Source organism: Asterias amurensis, chromosome 7 (assembly GCF_032118995.1).
Source record: "Asterias amurensis chromosome 7, ASM3211899v1".
Lineage (NCBI taxonomy): Eukaryota > Metazoa > Echinodermata > Asteroidea > Forcipulatida > Asteriidae > Asterias > Asterias amurensis.
The window spans coordinates 5,910,502-5,928,687 of NC_092654.1; the positions used below are offsets into that span (position 1 = coordinate 5,910,502).

Here is an 18,186-nt window from a genome sequence, read left to right on the forward strand (position 1 = left end):
CGCCTCCACAGGGCATAAAAAGAAAAAAATTGCAAGGTTTTTAAACTTCCTACCTGAAACTGTGGAACTTTACTAGGCATATCCAAGTTAATCCTACCTGCATATTGAACCACTTGGTTGACTCACTTTCAACTCATGTGAAGCTTATTTCTTTTTCTTTTTGGGGCGCTGTTTTATGAAGAGCAGCGCCATTTCATCTTATCACAGCATGCAAAAGAATGTGCTGGTAACTCCTCGAGCTTGGCTATGTCTATTCTTTTGTTTCCTCTGAGCGCTTAGAGACTTTCTTTTGGAGGTGTTAGGCGCTATAGGAATGCGGTTGTTATTATTATTATTACATGTATGTCTGGGCCGTCCACACTCAATGACAACATGAAGCAAAGTTTGCTTTCTCAATCCTTGCCTTCAGTATATTTGTCCTTAGAGACTGGTCTGGCGCCTTCTTCAGCTCTTTGCTCTTTAACCAATTCCAGGACTTGTAGCAGGCCACTTCTTTAGTACACCATAAGAACCTACCTACCTACTTGCCAATCTTTTTCCTCTTGCCTTTCCTTCTAGTAATCCTTCGGCCAAACTCACTCGCTTTCATAAATTTCTGCGCAACTTTTAGCAAGTTCTCCGTAGTCATCCTTACATGACAATGCAAGCTCCTGAGCTCGGTGTTAACACTGTCTGCCACACTCAACAACCCCCAACCGCCCTCTAACCTTGGAAGATAAAGTCTGCTCACGTTCAACCGCGGATGAAGCATGCCGGTCAAGGCTATCAGTTTTCTTGTTCTCCTGTCCATGACCATTCGACAATACTGTGGTCTCTACTTTCATATGACACCAAAAAGTCAGGAAAATAATTCATGCCTGGGTGAGCACTGCTCACTTTTGTGAAGGGTATGAAAATAGGCTGCGCAAGAATTAGCCTTCCTTGATTAATTATCAAATGTGATCAGTTTGGGTTTGCTAAGTGAATTTTATGGTTTATTAAACCATTTGTTTTAACTCATGAATGAACAGGACTTGCATTTTTATTCTTGTAGCATTGTAACTTCCCCTGGTAGACTCAGTGGTGTGATCACGGGAGTCAGGATGGAGTGATGTACATGTACATGTTGAAACTTTCATGTTAAAAACTGTGTTTTTTTCGTCACATCTGTGAATTTCAATAAAAACCTTCACTCGCCGTTTCAGTTATTGTAAGATGAGTTGAACATTTCATTGTTTTTTCTTAATGACCAGATGGAGATTAAGTTAATTTATTATTGAAATATGGCTTGTTGAAAACAGGAATGTCACAAATGTTGGCTAATTATTCTTCAGGTTACCCATTGACCTGAAGAAGTAGGCGAAATCTTGGATTGAATTTTGTAAGTTACAAAGGACCTCCTCTCACAAAGGGAAGGCTAATTCCTGCGCAGCCTAATTTTCAACCCCTTCACAAAAGTGAGCAGTGTTCACTGAATCATCAACTACTTTCGGACTTTTTGGTGTCATGTGAAAGTTACGACCCCCCCCACCCCTGTTTACTTAAACAGCCAATAAAGGATGATCTCAATATTTCAACTATTACCTTTGTATGGCCAAATAGACATCGTAGATACCGGTTAATAACCATTTTACTCTCAAAATTTGCATTTAGTAATAAATAACTCGAGTCAAAAATGCACCCGGCCGCGCGGCTTTTTCAGCCGAGAGTCAAAAACGGCTTATCTTTTATAATGACCCCTTGACGCCATAGCCTTGATTCAAGGCTGTTGCGTAGTGTGCCCCGGCCCGGTGGGCGGCACGATTCGGCATTCTGCACACAGTGCATACACGAACAACGTATACATTGTATGTATACTACATTGTACAGCGAGAACAGTATAGTGAAGTCAAGAGTACGGTCGTGTCTTTGTACTTTCAACCTCGTACACGTGGCTCAAACAACAGCCTTGATGGGTTTGTAACATTTTATCGGAAATCCGATAAAAGGGCATGCATGCATGATGTGGGCGTGTCATTTGAAACATTGGCCAATCACAGGCGCGATTGAGAATGACGTATTACTGCTAGCAATCATGCCACGTCAATGTGTGTATGTATGCGTGTACGCTGTACGCTAGCTGTATGGACATGTACTGTACACGTGCTTTTTATAGCAGTGTCGGCAGCGTGGGTGTATATTAGCTATGATGTAAGGGGTCTGTATGCTCTGCCGGACGGTATACAGCCGGCTATCGGTGAGCTGGCCAAGCCTTGGTCGGTCGGTAAGGTGTTAAACAACTTCGAAGAGAGGAGGGGTTCCTTGGCCCGTTGTCTTGCGCTTCATTATAACTCGAGGACTAGCATCATAAGAACAATGTGGCTGGTAGATTTGTCCCTGAATTGGAAGCTGCTGTACTATAAGAACGTTGTAGTGTAGTAGTATGGCAAGAGTTAGTTGATGAAATTGATAGTTGTTGTTCAGCCACACGCCATCTTCTACTACCGTCTGGTATGTTTTCGATCCCCAACTTTGATTTACCTCGAGAAACGTAATGAATAATATGTCTACATTAGAGACAAAATAAACAGCTGTTGTTTTTTTTTTATCTCATCTGGTCTGATATGGGGAAAACAGAATGATATTAATTGTTTGTGCTTCAAGGGGATTCTACCTCATAACCACTTAGCACTTCGGCCTTACATGTACGTGAGATTGCACCTGCCACCGGTATTTCGTCGTCACACTTGAGAGAGTTCTTTGTTAAAAGGAAACCTCTCCCTATATAAGTGAGCCCCAAGGTTCACACCCCAGTGCATTTTTGTGACCGGTATAATTCGACGATGTCTACACAACTACCTTCAGATATTCTTGGCCTACTCGACGACCCGTTGGACTTCGAGTTAAGCGGCACGGTGTCAACTGCTGGCCCGTCTACTTCGATCTCTGCCTCTGGTGGTAATCCATCGGGTGGAAAGGCAAAGCCGAAGCCAAAGAAAATGACCAACAAATCATCAAACGTCGGGGTCACTCGGCAAGAGTTTGGGTCTCTACAAGAGCAGATGACAACCATGGCAGACGCAATGCAGATCCTACAGTCTACAGTGTTGGCTTCGCTGGGGAGTTCAAGCTCTGCGAAACGACAGAAGGTCGACCATGTTACGCCAGCGGAAGACCAAGGGGCATGCACATCGAGTGATGACTCTCTTGCGACTGACCAGCTCATCAACAACCTCCTAAAACCCGACGCTGGTGATAATTCATCAGCCGGGGTACTCAGCGTGGTAGAGCAATTCTACTCCGAAGAGGATACAGGTGCCAAAGTTGACGAGAAGTTGGCCGGTGTTATCAGCAAGTTACTCCGACACAAATCATCAGAAGGGAAGGTTGCAGAAAAAACTTAATAGTTTCAAGCGACCATGTAACATTCCAGAACTTGATTGTACCAGAGTTAATCCAGAAATCTGTAATTCTTTGCAATCAAAGACAAGATCAATGGACATCAAGTTACAAAAGGTTGAGCAGGCGGCGCTGAAAGGCATGGTGCCTATTGTAACCTGCATTGAGGCTCTAATGAGCACCAATAAAAGCCTGGATCACAAGGTTTTGGTAACAAACCTACTGGATGCATTGGCCATAATTGGCCATGCAACCACCGAGTTGAACTTCCGGCAAAGAGAACTCATAAAGCCCGACTTAAACCAACAGTTTTTCACTCTTTGCTCTGCGCAGGCGCCCGTAACCGGGCTCCTGTTTGAGGACAATTTGTCTCAAATGTGCAAAGATATTCAGGAAACTAATAAGCTTGGCCAAAAATTTTGTCAACGTGGTAATTTTTCTGTTGGTCCGAAATCGGATCGCGGCAGGCAAAGGGGAAATGCCAAGACTTTTTCCCATCATGGCGGGCAAACGCGTCAGGGAAACTTCTTTCGCCAGCAGAAACACGGCAACAAACCGCAACCAAGTAAAACCTTGTAAAACGGTGAGTGAGCACAATTGTGATAATACTCAAAATCAAGTTGCGAAATTATTTATGGCAGGTAAACTCGCATATCATATAGCCCAATGGCGCGAGATTACGTCTGATCAATGGGTGCTCGACGCTGTTCAGCACTATCATATTGAATTCACTAAAAGGCCATACCAAACACGCATTCCAAGGGATTTGCAGTGTGAACCACACAAGGCTGAAATTATAACCTCTGAAATTGCCAAATTGCTCGATAAAAGAGCAATAGTAAAAACGAACCACGTCGAAGGTGAATTTATTTCGAATATTTTCATTCGGCCAAAAAAGGATGGTTCGTCTCGCCCTATAATAAATCTGAAGGGGCTTAACAAATTTGTGGAGTATTTTCATTTTAAAATGGAAACTATCTGCACGGCAATTCAACTGATACGGCCACATTGCTATATGTCCTCTATAGTTCTTAAGGATGCTTACTTTGCAGCGCCTATAGCCACTGAGCATAGAAAGTTTTTGCGTTTCACTTGGCGCAATGCGATATACGAGTTTACCTGTCTACCATTTGGTTTAGCTAGTGCCCCACGTGTGTTTACGAAAGTAATGAAACCACTGGTTGCCTCACTGAGGTTAAGGGGCCATGAATCGTGTGACTATATTGACGATTCCCTTCTTATTGGAAGAACGTTTCAGGAATGCTGTTGCAATGTTCGAGCCCGAACCATTCTCACCAATGGGGTAGGGTTTACAATAAATTACAAAAAGTCAATTCTTACCCCAACCAAACAGATAGATTTTTTGGGATTTCATTTAGACTCAGATCAAATGACTATCTCTGTCCCACCTGCAAAGGTACAGAGCATTATTTACTCAATCCGTAAACTTTTACGCCAACAGTCTCCGACAATTCGAGACGTTGCCAGGATAATCGGTGTGTTGGTTTCGTGTGAACTGGCGGTACCGTATGGGCCATTGTTTAGAAGAACAATAGAAAACCGACAATTCGAGACGTTGCCAGGATAATCGGTCTGTTGGTTTCGTGTGAACTGGCGGTACCGTATGGGCCATTGTTTAGAAGAACAATAGAAAACCAAAAGAACCTGGCATTATCAGAACATAATGGCGATTTTGAAGCAAAAATGAGCATTACCAAAGAAGGTATTTGTGATTTAAATTGGTGGATAAATGAACTGCCAATAACTTTTGCTCCCATGCATAGACATGAGCCTAATTCATGTAATTACGTAATAGAAACTGATGCTTCCAGCTTGGGCTGGGGTGCACATTTCAACGGTCGCACAACAGGCGGCAGATGGTCAAAATGTGAAGCCACTCATCATATCAATTGGCTTGAGTTAAAGGCTTGCTCATTAGCATTGCAATCATTCTTCTCAGAAGAAAACGGTGTTTCAATCCACCTTAAATCTGACAACATCACGGTGGTTGCTTTCCTAAAACACTTTGGTGGCTCGGGATCCGAACTGCTACATTCCTTAGCTAGGGAGATTTGGCTATGGTGCATGGCACGGAAAATTTGGCTGTCCAGTTCACACCTCCCTGGTGTGCAAAATATTTTGGCAGACACGGCATCCCGACAATTTCGGGATGGAAATGATCTCGAGTGGAAACTTAACCCCACAATTTTTTCAAAGATCATAACAGTTTTCCCTAAGCCTGATGTGGATCTTTTCGCATCGAGGTTGATCCGCCAATTGTTACGGTATGTTTCATGGCGAGCTGACCCAGCCTCTGTTCACACAGACGCATTCACTTTAGACTGGTCAACGTATGACTGTTTTTATGCATTTCTGCCATTTAGCATAATAAACAAAGTACTCACTAAGATTGAGCATGACGAGGCGATCGGTATACTGATCGCGCCTTTATGGCATACGCAATCATGGTTCCCGACAATGCTTAAACTACTTGTCAGAAACCCCATTATCTTGCCTTTTCAACAAGATTTGCTTTCGCTTCCCTTCTCAAATAGACTCCATCCGCTACGGGATCGTCTGAGGTTGATGGCATGTTCCTTATCAGGGAGGCGCTCCAACAGCAAGGTGGTCGACAGTAAGGTGTATCGGGACCAGCTTCCCAAATTATCATCGCATCATGGCGGTCTGGCACAAAGAAGTGCTACAAGTCGGCATTCGACAGATGGATTCAGTTCTGCACTCGGACGGAAACTCATCCGATTCGACCAACTTTGGTGAAAGTGTTGGATTTTTTGACAAAACAATTTTTGTCAGGCAGCCAATACAGCAGTTTAAACATTACCAGAAGTGCCTTGTCGGCAGTGATCCCGACGCTTGAGGGCGTCACAGTGGGCTCTCATCCATTGGTTAAGAGACTGATGAAAGGGGTGTTCAATCTGAGACCACCAAAGGCTCGACACTCACATACATGGGATGTGACGGTGGTGCTGGACTATTTAAGAACTCTCGGTCCTAATGAGGGACTCTCGTTGAAAAAGCTTACCATGAAACTGGTAGTTCTTACTGCCCTTACATCGGGGCAACGTTGTCAGACACTATCTTTTATGAACATTAATTCAGCCTAAGTTGGGGCAAATTCTGTTAAATTTACTATCGAGGCACTTACCAAAACAAGTAGAGTTGGTAAACCTCATGCAGAAGTTGATTTAATTGCTTACCCTCATGATCAGAGGTGGAGAAAAGAAACTTTTTCGAAGTTATGTACCACCCCACAAAGCAGTGGGATCAGAAACGATAGGCAGATGGATAAAGCTAGGACTTTCAGATGCAGGTATAAGGACGGACAAATTTACCGCCCACAGTACACGGGCAGCTGCATGTAGTGCAGCTTCAAGGAAAGGTGTACCACTTGCAACAATCATGAAAGCTGCAGGATGGTCGAGATCATCGACGTTTGCTAAGTTTTATAATAAACCTGTAGAGGATACAGGGGAGTATAATTGTTTTGCTGAGAGTATACTCAGTCATTCTGCTTTTTCACAGAATAAGTAATGTTTTATTTGAAACGGACGATCAGCTTGTAATGTTTCACTGAATAAATGATGTGTCATTGAGACGGTACGTTACGTTGTTACCTTTTGTTCTTTGACCTTTTTGTGATGGCTCCAAACATCTCACGTAAGGCCGAAGTGCTAGGTGGTTATGAGGTAGAATTTCTCAATTAAACGAAATGTAATAGAATGAAATTAAAGTTTAATTTTGATTCTACTGAGTAACCACTAGCACTGAAGGACTTGCGCTCCCTCCATCTTTAGGGTGACTATTGTCATTACAAATATTAATATTTGACACTCCCTCCCAATGAACTGCAAAAAGCTCATTTGTATTGTCTACAAAAATGCTCTGGGGTGTGAACCTTGGGGCTCACTTATATAGGGAGAGGTTTCCTTTTAACAAAGAACTCTCTCAAGTGTGACGACGAAATACCGGTGGCAGGTGCAATCTTCAGTGCTAGTGGTTACTCGGTAGAATCAAAATTAAACTTCAATTTCATTCTATTACATTTCGTTTAATTGAGAAATTAGGTGTGTTGTACTGTCATATGCCCAACATCTAAGAATTCTAACCAAGTAGCCATCTTGCCAGAAACCCATGACACATGGATACTTTTTGAACCTTTCTCAAACACATTTCACCATGATTTCACACACTTTATGGTCTAAAGTTTCTTCCTTCTATTTCTAAATCCATGATTGGTGCATTAAACGCGGTTGTTTTATCTTGTTGAAAGCTTCTGTAAGTGTGCTACGATCAAAATTACACACCATTGATGTCCAGAGACTTACAGTATATACAACTTTGTTTTACGAGGGTAGGGATTTCTTGCCATAACAGCCATGGCTTGTTTACATTGTACGTCGACCAAGCACGTGCGAGTGCTTGCAGAACGTTGTGATTGACATCGCAGCGAGAGTTATAGGTCAACCAACAACCAATGAGAACATGTTGTTAATAAACATTAGCATAATGAGCTCCGCCCTAAATTTTGGCAGATACAAAACCATCAAGGCGCTACTTAAAAAGTACTCATGTACCGAACGTGTACCGTACAGATGGTACATGTGCATTTACAGTACGTATGTGTACATACGCTGTACACGTATTATATGCACTGTTATGTATGGGGGTGCGCTGGCGGAATTCAGTGATGGGGGACTGGGATTTTGCAGGTCGCGGCTGGCTGTAGCGCCTTGATCAAGGCTATTGACGCCAGTGACAATTTTTCCCCTAATTGGGTTGGGTTTGAACACAGTTCTCCAGCTTTGGCAAACTGAGGGCGCTATTTTCCACATCAAATAGCCGCCACTTACGTCACGATTCCTTTGTCGAATGGGTTTGTTTGACCCCGCGTTTTTCAGAAATTTGGCTTGAAGCGTTCTGGAGAAAAAACGTTTTTACCAAGTTTTAACGTGAGGTAAGAGACTTGTTATACTTTTTGTATGTTTCCTGCAGCTATTAGAAAACTGTAATATCTGTATGTTTGAGATCATCCTTTATTGGCTGTTTAAAGATAAGTCATATGTATACATGTACTTAAATCTACATGTAACTAATTATATCATTGCAAGCTGTTGTGCATCTTTCATTCAAAACGGTGCGGATGATAAACAATGTACAACATGTCTTGTGCAAATTCAAATGTTTTATGCTGTTAAGTGTAAAAATATGTTTCCTTCACACATTAAAGGAAGAAATAGGAAACCAAAGTTGAAAAAATGCTACAAGGTCTATTACAGAGTCACACAGTAAGACATTACAAGTTAAACCATGTAAATACTGATTGTTAATTGTCGCACGAACAAATACCCCCAAAAATAAATAAAAGGTGTTCATATTTAACCTTGTTATCAAAAGATCGTAAAGAGAGAAGAAAAAAGTTTCACCTGGTGGTCCAAAGAGAAGAATTCCTTTCACGTGCTGGGCACCTGAAAATTGTAAACAAAATTCAACACACATAAACAAAAACTACATGTACATAGATTGATCATAGGTGACAAACATTTTGCTCTGTTAAACTTGATAAAATCTTCTAGCTAAAGCATGGATCAAAGGATCAAAGGTCGGAAATTTTTTCATGATAAAAAACACATGTACAAGTATTGGATATACAATTTACCAAGCGCACATGACACAGATAATGGCGACCTTTTGCTTGTTTCGTGACAAAGCTATTGGTGTATTTACAAATTTCAATCACTTTAGTAGCTTTGTTTCCCTTTAAGATGACAATACAGAGCACCGAATTGAAACTCTGGTGTTTCCAATCAGCAAAGTGTGGGTTCGAGTCCCAGTGACATACATCTAGTCCTCAAGTATGTTACTCAAGACACTTTAAGGTCTCATTATTCAAACATAGTCTCGCATACCTTGCAGGAAATACTGTATGACACCTTGAGCGTCACTGAGTGATGGATATGCGCGCGCTATATAAGAAACCGCTGCTGTTGTTGTTGCTGTTGCTGTTGCTGTTGCTGTTGTTGCTGTTGCTGTTGCTGCTGTTGCTGCTGTTGCTGCTGCTGCTGCTGCTGCTGCTGCTGCTGCTGCTGTTGCTGTTGCTGTTGCTGTTGTTGTTGTTGTTGTTATTGTTATTATTATTATTATTATTATTATTATTATTATTATTATTATTATTATTATTATTATTATTATTATTATTATTATTATTATTATTATTATTATTATTATTATTATTATTATTATTATTATTATTATTATTATTATTATTATTATTATTATTATTATTATTATTATTATTATTATTATTATTATTATTATTATTATTATTATTATTATTATTATTATTATTATTATTATTATTATTATTATTATTATTATTATTATTATTATTATTATTATTATTATTATTATTATTATTATTATTATTATTATTATTATTATTATTATTATTATTATTATTATTATTATTATTATTATTATTATTATTATTATTATTATTATTATTATTATTATAGTTTATTGTGGACTTCCGTATGAAACATAAGAACATTAAAGAGCCTGTTTATATCCATGACATTGTTGTAGAACAAGTTGGTAGTTTTAAACTACTCGGTACGTACATTGCCAATGACCTTACTTGGAACATTAATTGCCATGAAATTCTGAAGGTAGTCTTTTAAAGGTAGTAAGCGGTTCATAGATAGTTTTTATCCTCATGCTGTTCGTGCTTTTAATGATAACTAGTTTGTTTTCTGCTTTTTGTAGCTTATATTTGTATATAATTTTATTCTAGTATTTTCTTCGCAATGTTTTTAAATGTATTTTGTGATTGTTAATCTAGAGAGCTCGAGGTACACTACAATTTCCGATGTTTTAGGTTTTTAACTTTTTAACGTTGGCTGAATAAATCATTCTAATCATTCTAATAATCTAAAACTGGTTTGCGAGTAGCGCTATTTTTGCAGTTTTTCACTCTGTGTATGTTGTCAATCACCACAAAGTGCCAGCCTTTTCTTTCTAAAACTTATCACTGAAGACAAACCTATGTGGAACATAAATACTTCTTTCTTTACTTATTGATTTGGCTTTGATCTATAGGCATCAATACTCCGTATGAGCATAGAGTAAAAGTGGACCGTGCATCACGAATACACCTGCCTGAGATTTGGAAGCTCCCTATAAATGACCATAAATGCTTATAATAAAAAGGCAAAACATATTGTCCTTTAAAAAATTGCAGAAATTGAGCTGAATACCCAGGTCACAACTTGTACATGAGGCATGGTATTGTGTCTGGTTACCTTAAGCATCATTTGCTGTGTGTTACTGCTTTTTGTGTTAAAGAAGCTATAGTTTGGTCCTGGGCCAATGGCTTTTAAAAGAAAGAATCGCAGCGCTTAACAGCTTAGAAGGGAATGTGTTCTTGAGCGTCAAAATTTGCAACAAATAATTTGCTACAGTTGACGGATTGTGCTCAACTCCTGCAAAACTTTCACTGCGAATACTGTGACTTAACAATTTGATTTGCATTTGCAGGATAACAATGCTTTAGGCATACTTGTGCGAAAATACATGTAGGCCGGGGCAACTAGTATGCTTAGTGTTTAAGTCCCAACTACAAATCATTATTTCAGTCGCGACAACTGTTTTGCGCACACGTTGACTACAGCCCCGACAACCTGTTTTGTGAACCAGTTGTGTCGCTTACTGCTATCCGCAACATAGTTAATATTGCGCTTGCGGCACATTGCGGCACAAATTTCGAGAATTACAAATTTATCTCGACAAGTGTCATAGTTGGGTTTGAGGTGTGACTAGTCAGGTAGTAAATTTCACAAGTCACCCAGGCCTATCATGGTGGGAACTTGCATACCAGCATGCTCTGGAAGCAAATATTTGGGTGCTTAGCAGAAGCAGTGAATTCTGCGCTTACGTCAAGCAAAATAGACTGCTTAGCAGGAACTTCTTTTGTTTGTGTGCTTCCAAGCTTGCACATTTTAATCCGCGCTTACACAGTAAGCGGAAAATGGTGATCGTAAGCGCAGAGTTAGTTGTAATCAGAACCATGAAATTTTGCCCTGTTGTGTGTAAGTACGTTTAGTAAGGCCTACACTTCAAACATGTCAAAAAAATTGTTAGTACATAGTACATAAGGGAAAATCTCGGCCCAATTTGACTCTGCTTCACCGCATAAGCAAAGAATTGACACTGAAGCGCGGATACTGTGCGCATAAAGCATATTTGATATTTCACAGCTTAGCAGGGACATTTTTGCTTGTGCACGGTGAAACTCATCGTATGTAATCTTATGCTTCGAAGCTTGCACAGATTTTTCAGCGCTTGTACGCATACGATGTACGTATTACAATTGATGCAGAGTTAGATACAGACATTGTGCAGAAATCTTGCAATTGAACTGTCTCATAAGAGCGCCCTCTATCGGCAGGAGAAGGAAAAGTTATGATAGTTAAATACAATGTGTTTTAAAACACGTGTTACTTCACTAAGAGTTATTCTAGTCCATTAAAACTAATCAAGGTACAATTTATTTACAAGATAATTAACAACTTAAATGAGAAATCAGACCCAACGCCTAGCTAGCAAATTATTGTGCCGTGATTGCGCAACTACGGCTAAAGAAGACTGCCTTGAAATGGGAATCCTAAATGGAGAGGGGATAACATACATTCTTATAGGGTTTTCGTTTCAAGGATCGGACCATCATGTACCGTATCAGGTGTCAAAATACGGTATTTAAAAGCGTCAATGAGTTTGTCTCTTAATTCCTAATTTTGCATATGACCCCCACTTGCATATTTAATTTGGAAATCTTTGCAGCACCATAACCGTGACCCCAAGTTAACCTCTCCTTCCGGGTCAACCGGAAGTGGGACAATATCTCAAGTACTACACAACTGATTTTCAAACTTTTTTCAGTTTTAGACTCCTTGAGGCATCTATATTATAAAAGCGCTTAAATCGCATGGGCGCCGCCATTGTTGTTTGGCAAGTGGTGCCCGCACCCTGCTAAAATGATGCGTCCTGGGGTAAACTTCCGGGTACCCGTGTTGGGGCATGTGTTGAGCGTGTAGTAACTTTGGGGTTGAGGGCAGGCGTCCTTTGTGTTGTCACAGTCACGGCGCGAGCGTCCATTAACTTCGCGCGTACATACAGTACAGAACAATGCATGGGGGGGGTGCACGACGACAGGACGAAGTCTGGCGGGGGTTATTAGAGCACGTTGTGTGGACAGGGAGATGGAAGGGGTACGTCTGTTGGAAGAGGGCGGGGGAACGGCAAAAAATGTAGGGAACATTAGTAAAAGGGCTGGAAAATAATACGAAAAGGGAAAAAAGGAACTATTGATGACATTGGACAGGGAAAAAAAAACTGGACAGAGAAAAATACACGAAACGGAGAACCACCTGACTGGCGGGACCCGCGGGGAACAGGGAAAGTTATGGGACGGCAAAAAGTGCAAAGAACAATTCACGAGCGGGATGACGGGAAGGAGGCACGGGTTAGATTTTGGACGGGGATAGGAGGTAGGGGCACAAAGTGGTACGTCTGTGGAACGGGGGACGGGGGAACAAAAATTAAAAGGGACTATCGTGATATGGGACGTGGGACAGGAAAATATTAAACTGAATGGGGGGGGGGGGGATCAAGCCCATAAAACGGGAAAAACCCACTAACGGGGAGTTGGGGAAAAAAATGAACGAGGCTGGTGAGGGGGGTTTGAAAACTATACAGGACAGAAAATAATCCAACTCAACGGGAACAAAAAAAAACCAAACGGCATATAAACGCTGGGAAAGAACCACCATCGGGATCCACTGGAAACTGGAAAATATGGATGGGATCGACAATGCCGAAACGGAAAAAAGATGGACAGGTGTACGATTTCACAAAGCACTAAGATTTGTCTCAACTTTGGATGGTTGTTTGCCACAGTGATTTGTATTGTGACCCTGCCCAGCCACTTTAGCCCTCCCCTGTACACAACACTACACTTGCAGCATTTTTACGATGAGCATTCTAGTGGGGTTGCCGCGCGAAGCGCGGCATCCCGCTAGTTTCAAATAAACTTGACAAAACAGTGACCCCAAGTTGACCTCTACTTCTGGGTCAACCGGAAGTGTGACCATATCTTGAGCACTACACAACCGATTTTCAATCTTTTCTTCAGTTATAGACTTCTTAGGCATTAAAAATGAACTTTGAAAAACCGTGACCCCATATTGACCTCTTCTTCCGGGTCAACCAGAAGTGGGACCAAATCTTAAGAACTACACAACCGTTTTCAAACTTTTCTTCAGTTATAGACTCCTTGGTCATTTTAGCACATAATCCAAGCAAAAGGACACGGAACAGCTTTGTGTTTGTTCACAAACACCTAATGTCTAGTTATTGTTATCATTGTTATTATTATTATTATAAGGCAATGTGAAACTATAACACATCTGAAGGGTCTATAAATACAGCTCACAGTTGACTTACCAATCTGTTCTACAAACTCTGAAGGGAAAACTCTTGAAGCAAAGGCTCTCCTGAAGATGTCAGAAAATTCCTGTCAAATTTGAAACAGTTATGCCATGGTAATTCAATTTCGTAATGACAAGCAAGCCTTCTGTGCACTCTTTTTGTTGTGTATGTCATTTTAAACAAAATTTTAAAGAACACTGATGATGGGAGGAAATTTAAAGGAACTCTTATCTAATATATGTGTGCTTACTACATGTACATGTAGCATGTAAGTTAGTCCTAACTTAATGTGCACTGGCGTTGATGTATCGATATTACTTTGTGTGTATTCAATGAATGTGTTGAAAAACAAAAAAGGGAAATTAACACATGGGGGCTGCACACATGCATCTAGGATTGGATAAACTCCAATCAAGAATGGTGTGTTGACAAACAACTATGCCCCCGCTGAAATTAACCTCTTTCTTGAGTTATTGCCTGGACAACATTTCTCTTATTCTTGCAGCCAAAAGAATTTACCACCAGCATCAACTTCACAACATATGTTTTTCACGTGACTTCTTCAAGAAAATAAACAAACTGTGTCAGCCTAAATCCCCACAACTCTCATCAGCCAATGACCTGCAAATTCCATTGACTGAACGTTTTCAATATTTTTTTACTAGAAAAGTGAAAACAATCTCGGACTCATTGGCCATCTCTGTCCAAAGTTTAGGGAGACACTTCCAAGAACATCACCACTTAGTCACTTCGTTCAACAGCTTCAAATCATTAACAGAGAACGCGGTTAAAAAACAACATGCTGCCTTGACCCCATTCCCACCTCCTTGGTGGTCAAGGCAGGTTGATTTCTCTGCTAATTCGCTCGAGTAGATTAGAGTGCTAGAAGCAAAAAATACTTGTCATAGATTTCCTGTTTTTCCACAGAAGGCGGAGGAGCTGTCTTACTTGACATTTTGCCTTTCTTGGGTGTAGTAGAGGACATGATGACACAGAATAACGTTGTTGTAGTACTAGTAGTAGTAAGGTACATGTACATGTTATGCAAAACTTGAAGACTAGAGTGCATGAATACAGACCGTACCACAAAGAACAAAGACATGCTTAAATGATTTGGAGACAAAATCAGACGACTAGGCTGAAATATAATCCAAGGAAACCAAATAGAGTTGTTCTTCCCCCCCCCCAAAAAAAAAAAAAAATAAATAAATAAATCCATTCTACTTTACCTTGTCTAAGCCACCGATTCCCATTTGTTTAAAATCCCAGTCAGGGTTGATGATAGATTGTCTTGCCCCAGCTTTTCTGAAGAACAAATGATAACACAAATTTAAAATTTAAAATGTTTAAAGGTAACAATGAAACAGTTTTTCAATGTCAAGTTCAATGTTGCAAAATAAAATGTGTTGTCTTCTAGAATGTTTTTTTCAGTAATCTTGGCTATAAAATGACCAGAGGTTATCAAAGCACTAAATATTTTTTATTTCTGCAATGTATGTGGAGCTACGTTTTGAAGTATGAGACCAATTCCGTTTTATCCCCTACATGCACATGTATGCAAGAGTTTTACAGGTTGCTGTGGCACTATATCCTGCTGATCAGACCATCAGACCAACAACATGTTCAAGCGAATCCCTTTTTTTTTTCTGATGAGTGCACTGGGTACAACACAGTTAATCACAGTATATAAGGCTTTAATCCCATCTGAAGGATGCAATATTAATGGTTCAGTATCTTGCTTATCAATCAAACAATGTATATAGCGCTTAATTCAAAGGTTTGCTCAAAGGCGCTGAGGCACAGAAGAAATAACAATTTATTGACGGTAGGTCATCTGAATCAAGTTGGCTTTCAGAAGTGCCTTAAATGTGTTGAAGGATTGTAATTAAGGACAAAAGTGTTGTGACTGGGACTCAAACCCACACTCTGCTGATCAGAAATGTTCTAAAAAATAATTCAACTATTTTTTGGGGAAAACCAGTCAAAAGTGATTGGTGTGTTAGAAATATTTTCAAAATGAAACCCCTACTAACTTAATAAAGTAAAGACAAAAAAGATTGTGGTACATGTAACACGTACTCCATCCTACATGTACATGTACCAATTCGCACTCATCTGTCTCACACTTGACACACAGCAACCATTTTTGTCACACATCAGGGTCAGACGGGGAAAAAAAGGTGTATACAAAAATAACCAAACATTTCAACATGGATGAAATGGCAGACTTTTACCAACTTACTTTTTTAGAACAAAAATTAAATACAAACCAGAACACATTTTTACCAATATCGCCCTGATTTGAGGTTTATGATTTTGTGATCCATGGTGTGCATTACGACGGGTTCCTATCACCCAGCGCAAGATACTCCCCCCCCCCCCACACAGAAGTGTGGGCGGGGTCTACGAGGAAATACTTACCTGTAGAGCACAATACTACTTTTGCATATTTCCCTATACCGGCAGGTAATATCGCTAAGAATTAAATAGCGCCCTCTATTGGCCGCCCCATAGTGCCCCGCAGGGTACCATGTGATCTTCCTCTTGTCTCATGCGCTAATTAAGGAACCCCGAGACATCGAGAACAATGGGGACGGAGGGAGGGATGCTCTACAGGTAAGTATTCCCTCATAGACCCTGCCCACACTTCTGTGGGGGGGGGGGGAGTCTACTTCACTCATACTTACCTGTAGAGCACAATACTATTTTTGCATAGACCCGCACCGAGTACTGGTGGTGGGTATGCATGATGTCAGGGTAATATATTGCGCCCCTGAACGCCTGACTGCGAAATCAAACCCGGCGGCGCGTACGTGCCAACGACGGGAGTGAAAACAGTTACATTATAGTAAGCTATGTTATATAATGGTATTCACCATAAAAAACACAGAATCAGTGATCAGAGCTGGGCCCAAGCTGGGTTGGAACAAGATGTCTGCCCTCTGGGGAAGAACCACCGGGCGGTGCACCAGTAGCCTGGTAAGGCGGGTGAACCACGGTTGGTGGGGCCAAAAAGGGGCTATAAGGAGGATTTTGCACTCCTCCTGCTCCAGTTTGGTGGTGACCCGGGCGAGAAGCGAGATCGGGGGGAAAGCATACGCTAGAAGCCCGCCCCACTGGACAGTCAGAGCGTCCCTCCGCCAAGCACTGGGGTCTGGACCCCTCGAGCAGTACGTCGGGAGTTGGTGGTTGTTGCTTGAAGCGAACAGATCAACGTGTGGGCGGTCGATCAGTTGGAACAATAGTTGCGCAACCTGATGACGCAGCGTCCACTCTGTGGGGTGGATCCACCCCCTGGACAGAGCACCCGCTGTGACGTTCTCCTCGCCTGGGAGATGAATCGCTGTAAGGGAGACCTCGTTGTGCATGCACCAGTGGAGCAGCTCCCAGGTGTGTGCACACAACTGGGGGGACCGAGTCCCCCCTGGCGGTTGATGTATGACACGACGGTGGTGTTGTCGGCCCCGGCATGCTGTGGCCCCGGCATTAGCGACTAATTCAGAGTCATGTAGCACTGGCGTGGCAAAGAACTCCTCGAAGTCCGCCTGAGGAAACTGGTAGTATTCACTCTCACAAGATGAATACGGACGCCATTTCGAATTGGCCCTGATAGACTGCATCCGATCAATGCACACTTGATCCAGTGGCAGTTGGGGAAAAACTTTATCCCTTCCTGCCGCCGGAGCGTGCGGCGTTTGAAAGACTTCTTAGTCGGCAACGGCGACTCGTCACAGTGGGGAGATCTAGTACCTTGACCATGTCCCGCTGTACCAAGCGCAACTCTGTCTCCGTTATGGATAACCGTTGCAGCTGTGCCACCTCGTCCTCCCCAGCCGAATCGCCGGAGGGAGACGCATGGGTGGACACCGGGGATCGGGAGCCGTGTGAACTCGTTGGAGTGGCGTCCCGGCCCAGCACATGAGGCCCCCCCTCGGTCGAAAAAGCCGACGATGGGTGGATGCTTAACGCCGGCTGGGAGGCCGGAGCACGGCTAACCATGTGCGGCAAATCCCGCTGTACTGCCCCCAACCAACCATGGCCAATGACCGATGGTTGGGGGGGGGGGTTGAGTAATCTCAATCGGCGGCCCAAACCCGACGGGCATCTGCCGGGGGGCAGGGAGGCCAGTCAGGGATGTCGTAAAGGACTGAAATGCTTGGAAGAGATCAGCCCTTGTCATCAAATCTTCCCCCTTACGCCGTTTGCCGTTGGCAGATTGATCCGCACTCGAGCTACTCGAGGAAGAGTGGCGCGCACACCCCGACTTCTTATTCTTTCCACCCCTGTGTGACGTATTGCCTTGAGTAACCAAAGACACGTCAGATG

At 41.9% G+C, this 18,186-nt stretch overlaps 2 protein-coding genes and 1 pseudogene across 3 annotated transcripts in view; 2 read left to right on the top strand and 1 right to left on the bottom strand.

Moving 5' to 3' along the window:
* LOC139939476 (vesicle-fusing ATPase-like) overlaps positions 1-18,186 on the bottom strand; it is a 220,769-nt gene that overhangs the window by 99,731 nt on the left and 102,852 nt on the right. For both annotated transcript variants that reach the window (XM_071935430.1, XM_071935429.1), the window contains 3 exons: positions 15,090-15,165; positions 13,876-13,945; positions 8,802-8,843 (listed from right to left, as the gene is read on the bottom strand). In XM_071935430.1, the coding sequence (XP_071791531.1) occupies positions 8,802-8,843; positions 13,876-13,945; positions 15,090-15,165 (188 nt within the window). The remainder of the gene's footprint in view (positions 1-8,801; positions 8,844-13,875; positions 13,946-15,089; positions 15,166-18,186) is intronic.
* Positions 2,802-3,936, top strand: LOC139939513 (uncharacterized; annotated as a pseudogene).
* LOC139939514 (uncharacterized) lies at positions 5,062-7,058 on the top strand. The gene is made up of 3 exons (XM_071935483.1): positions 5,062-5,080; positions 6,013-6,472; positions 6,588-7,058. The coding sequence occupies exons 1-3, from the start codon at positions 5,062-5,064 to the stop codon at positions 6,907-6,909; spliced, it is 801 nt and encodes a 266-aa protein (XP_071791584.1). The 3' UTR covers positions 6,910-7,058.

Bases quoted from the DNA above. Each gene is read 5' to 3' on its own strand.
- LOC139939514 (XM_071935483.1), top strand. The intron at 6,473-6,587 runs TTCAGCCTAAGT...CCTCATGATCAG, and splicing joins CTATCTTTTATGAACATTAA to AGGTGGAGAAAAGAAACTTT.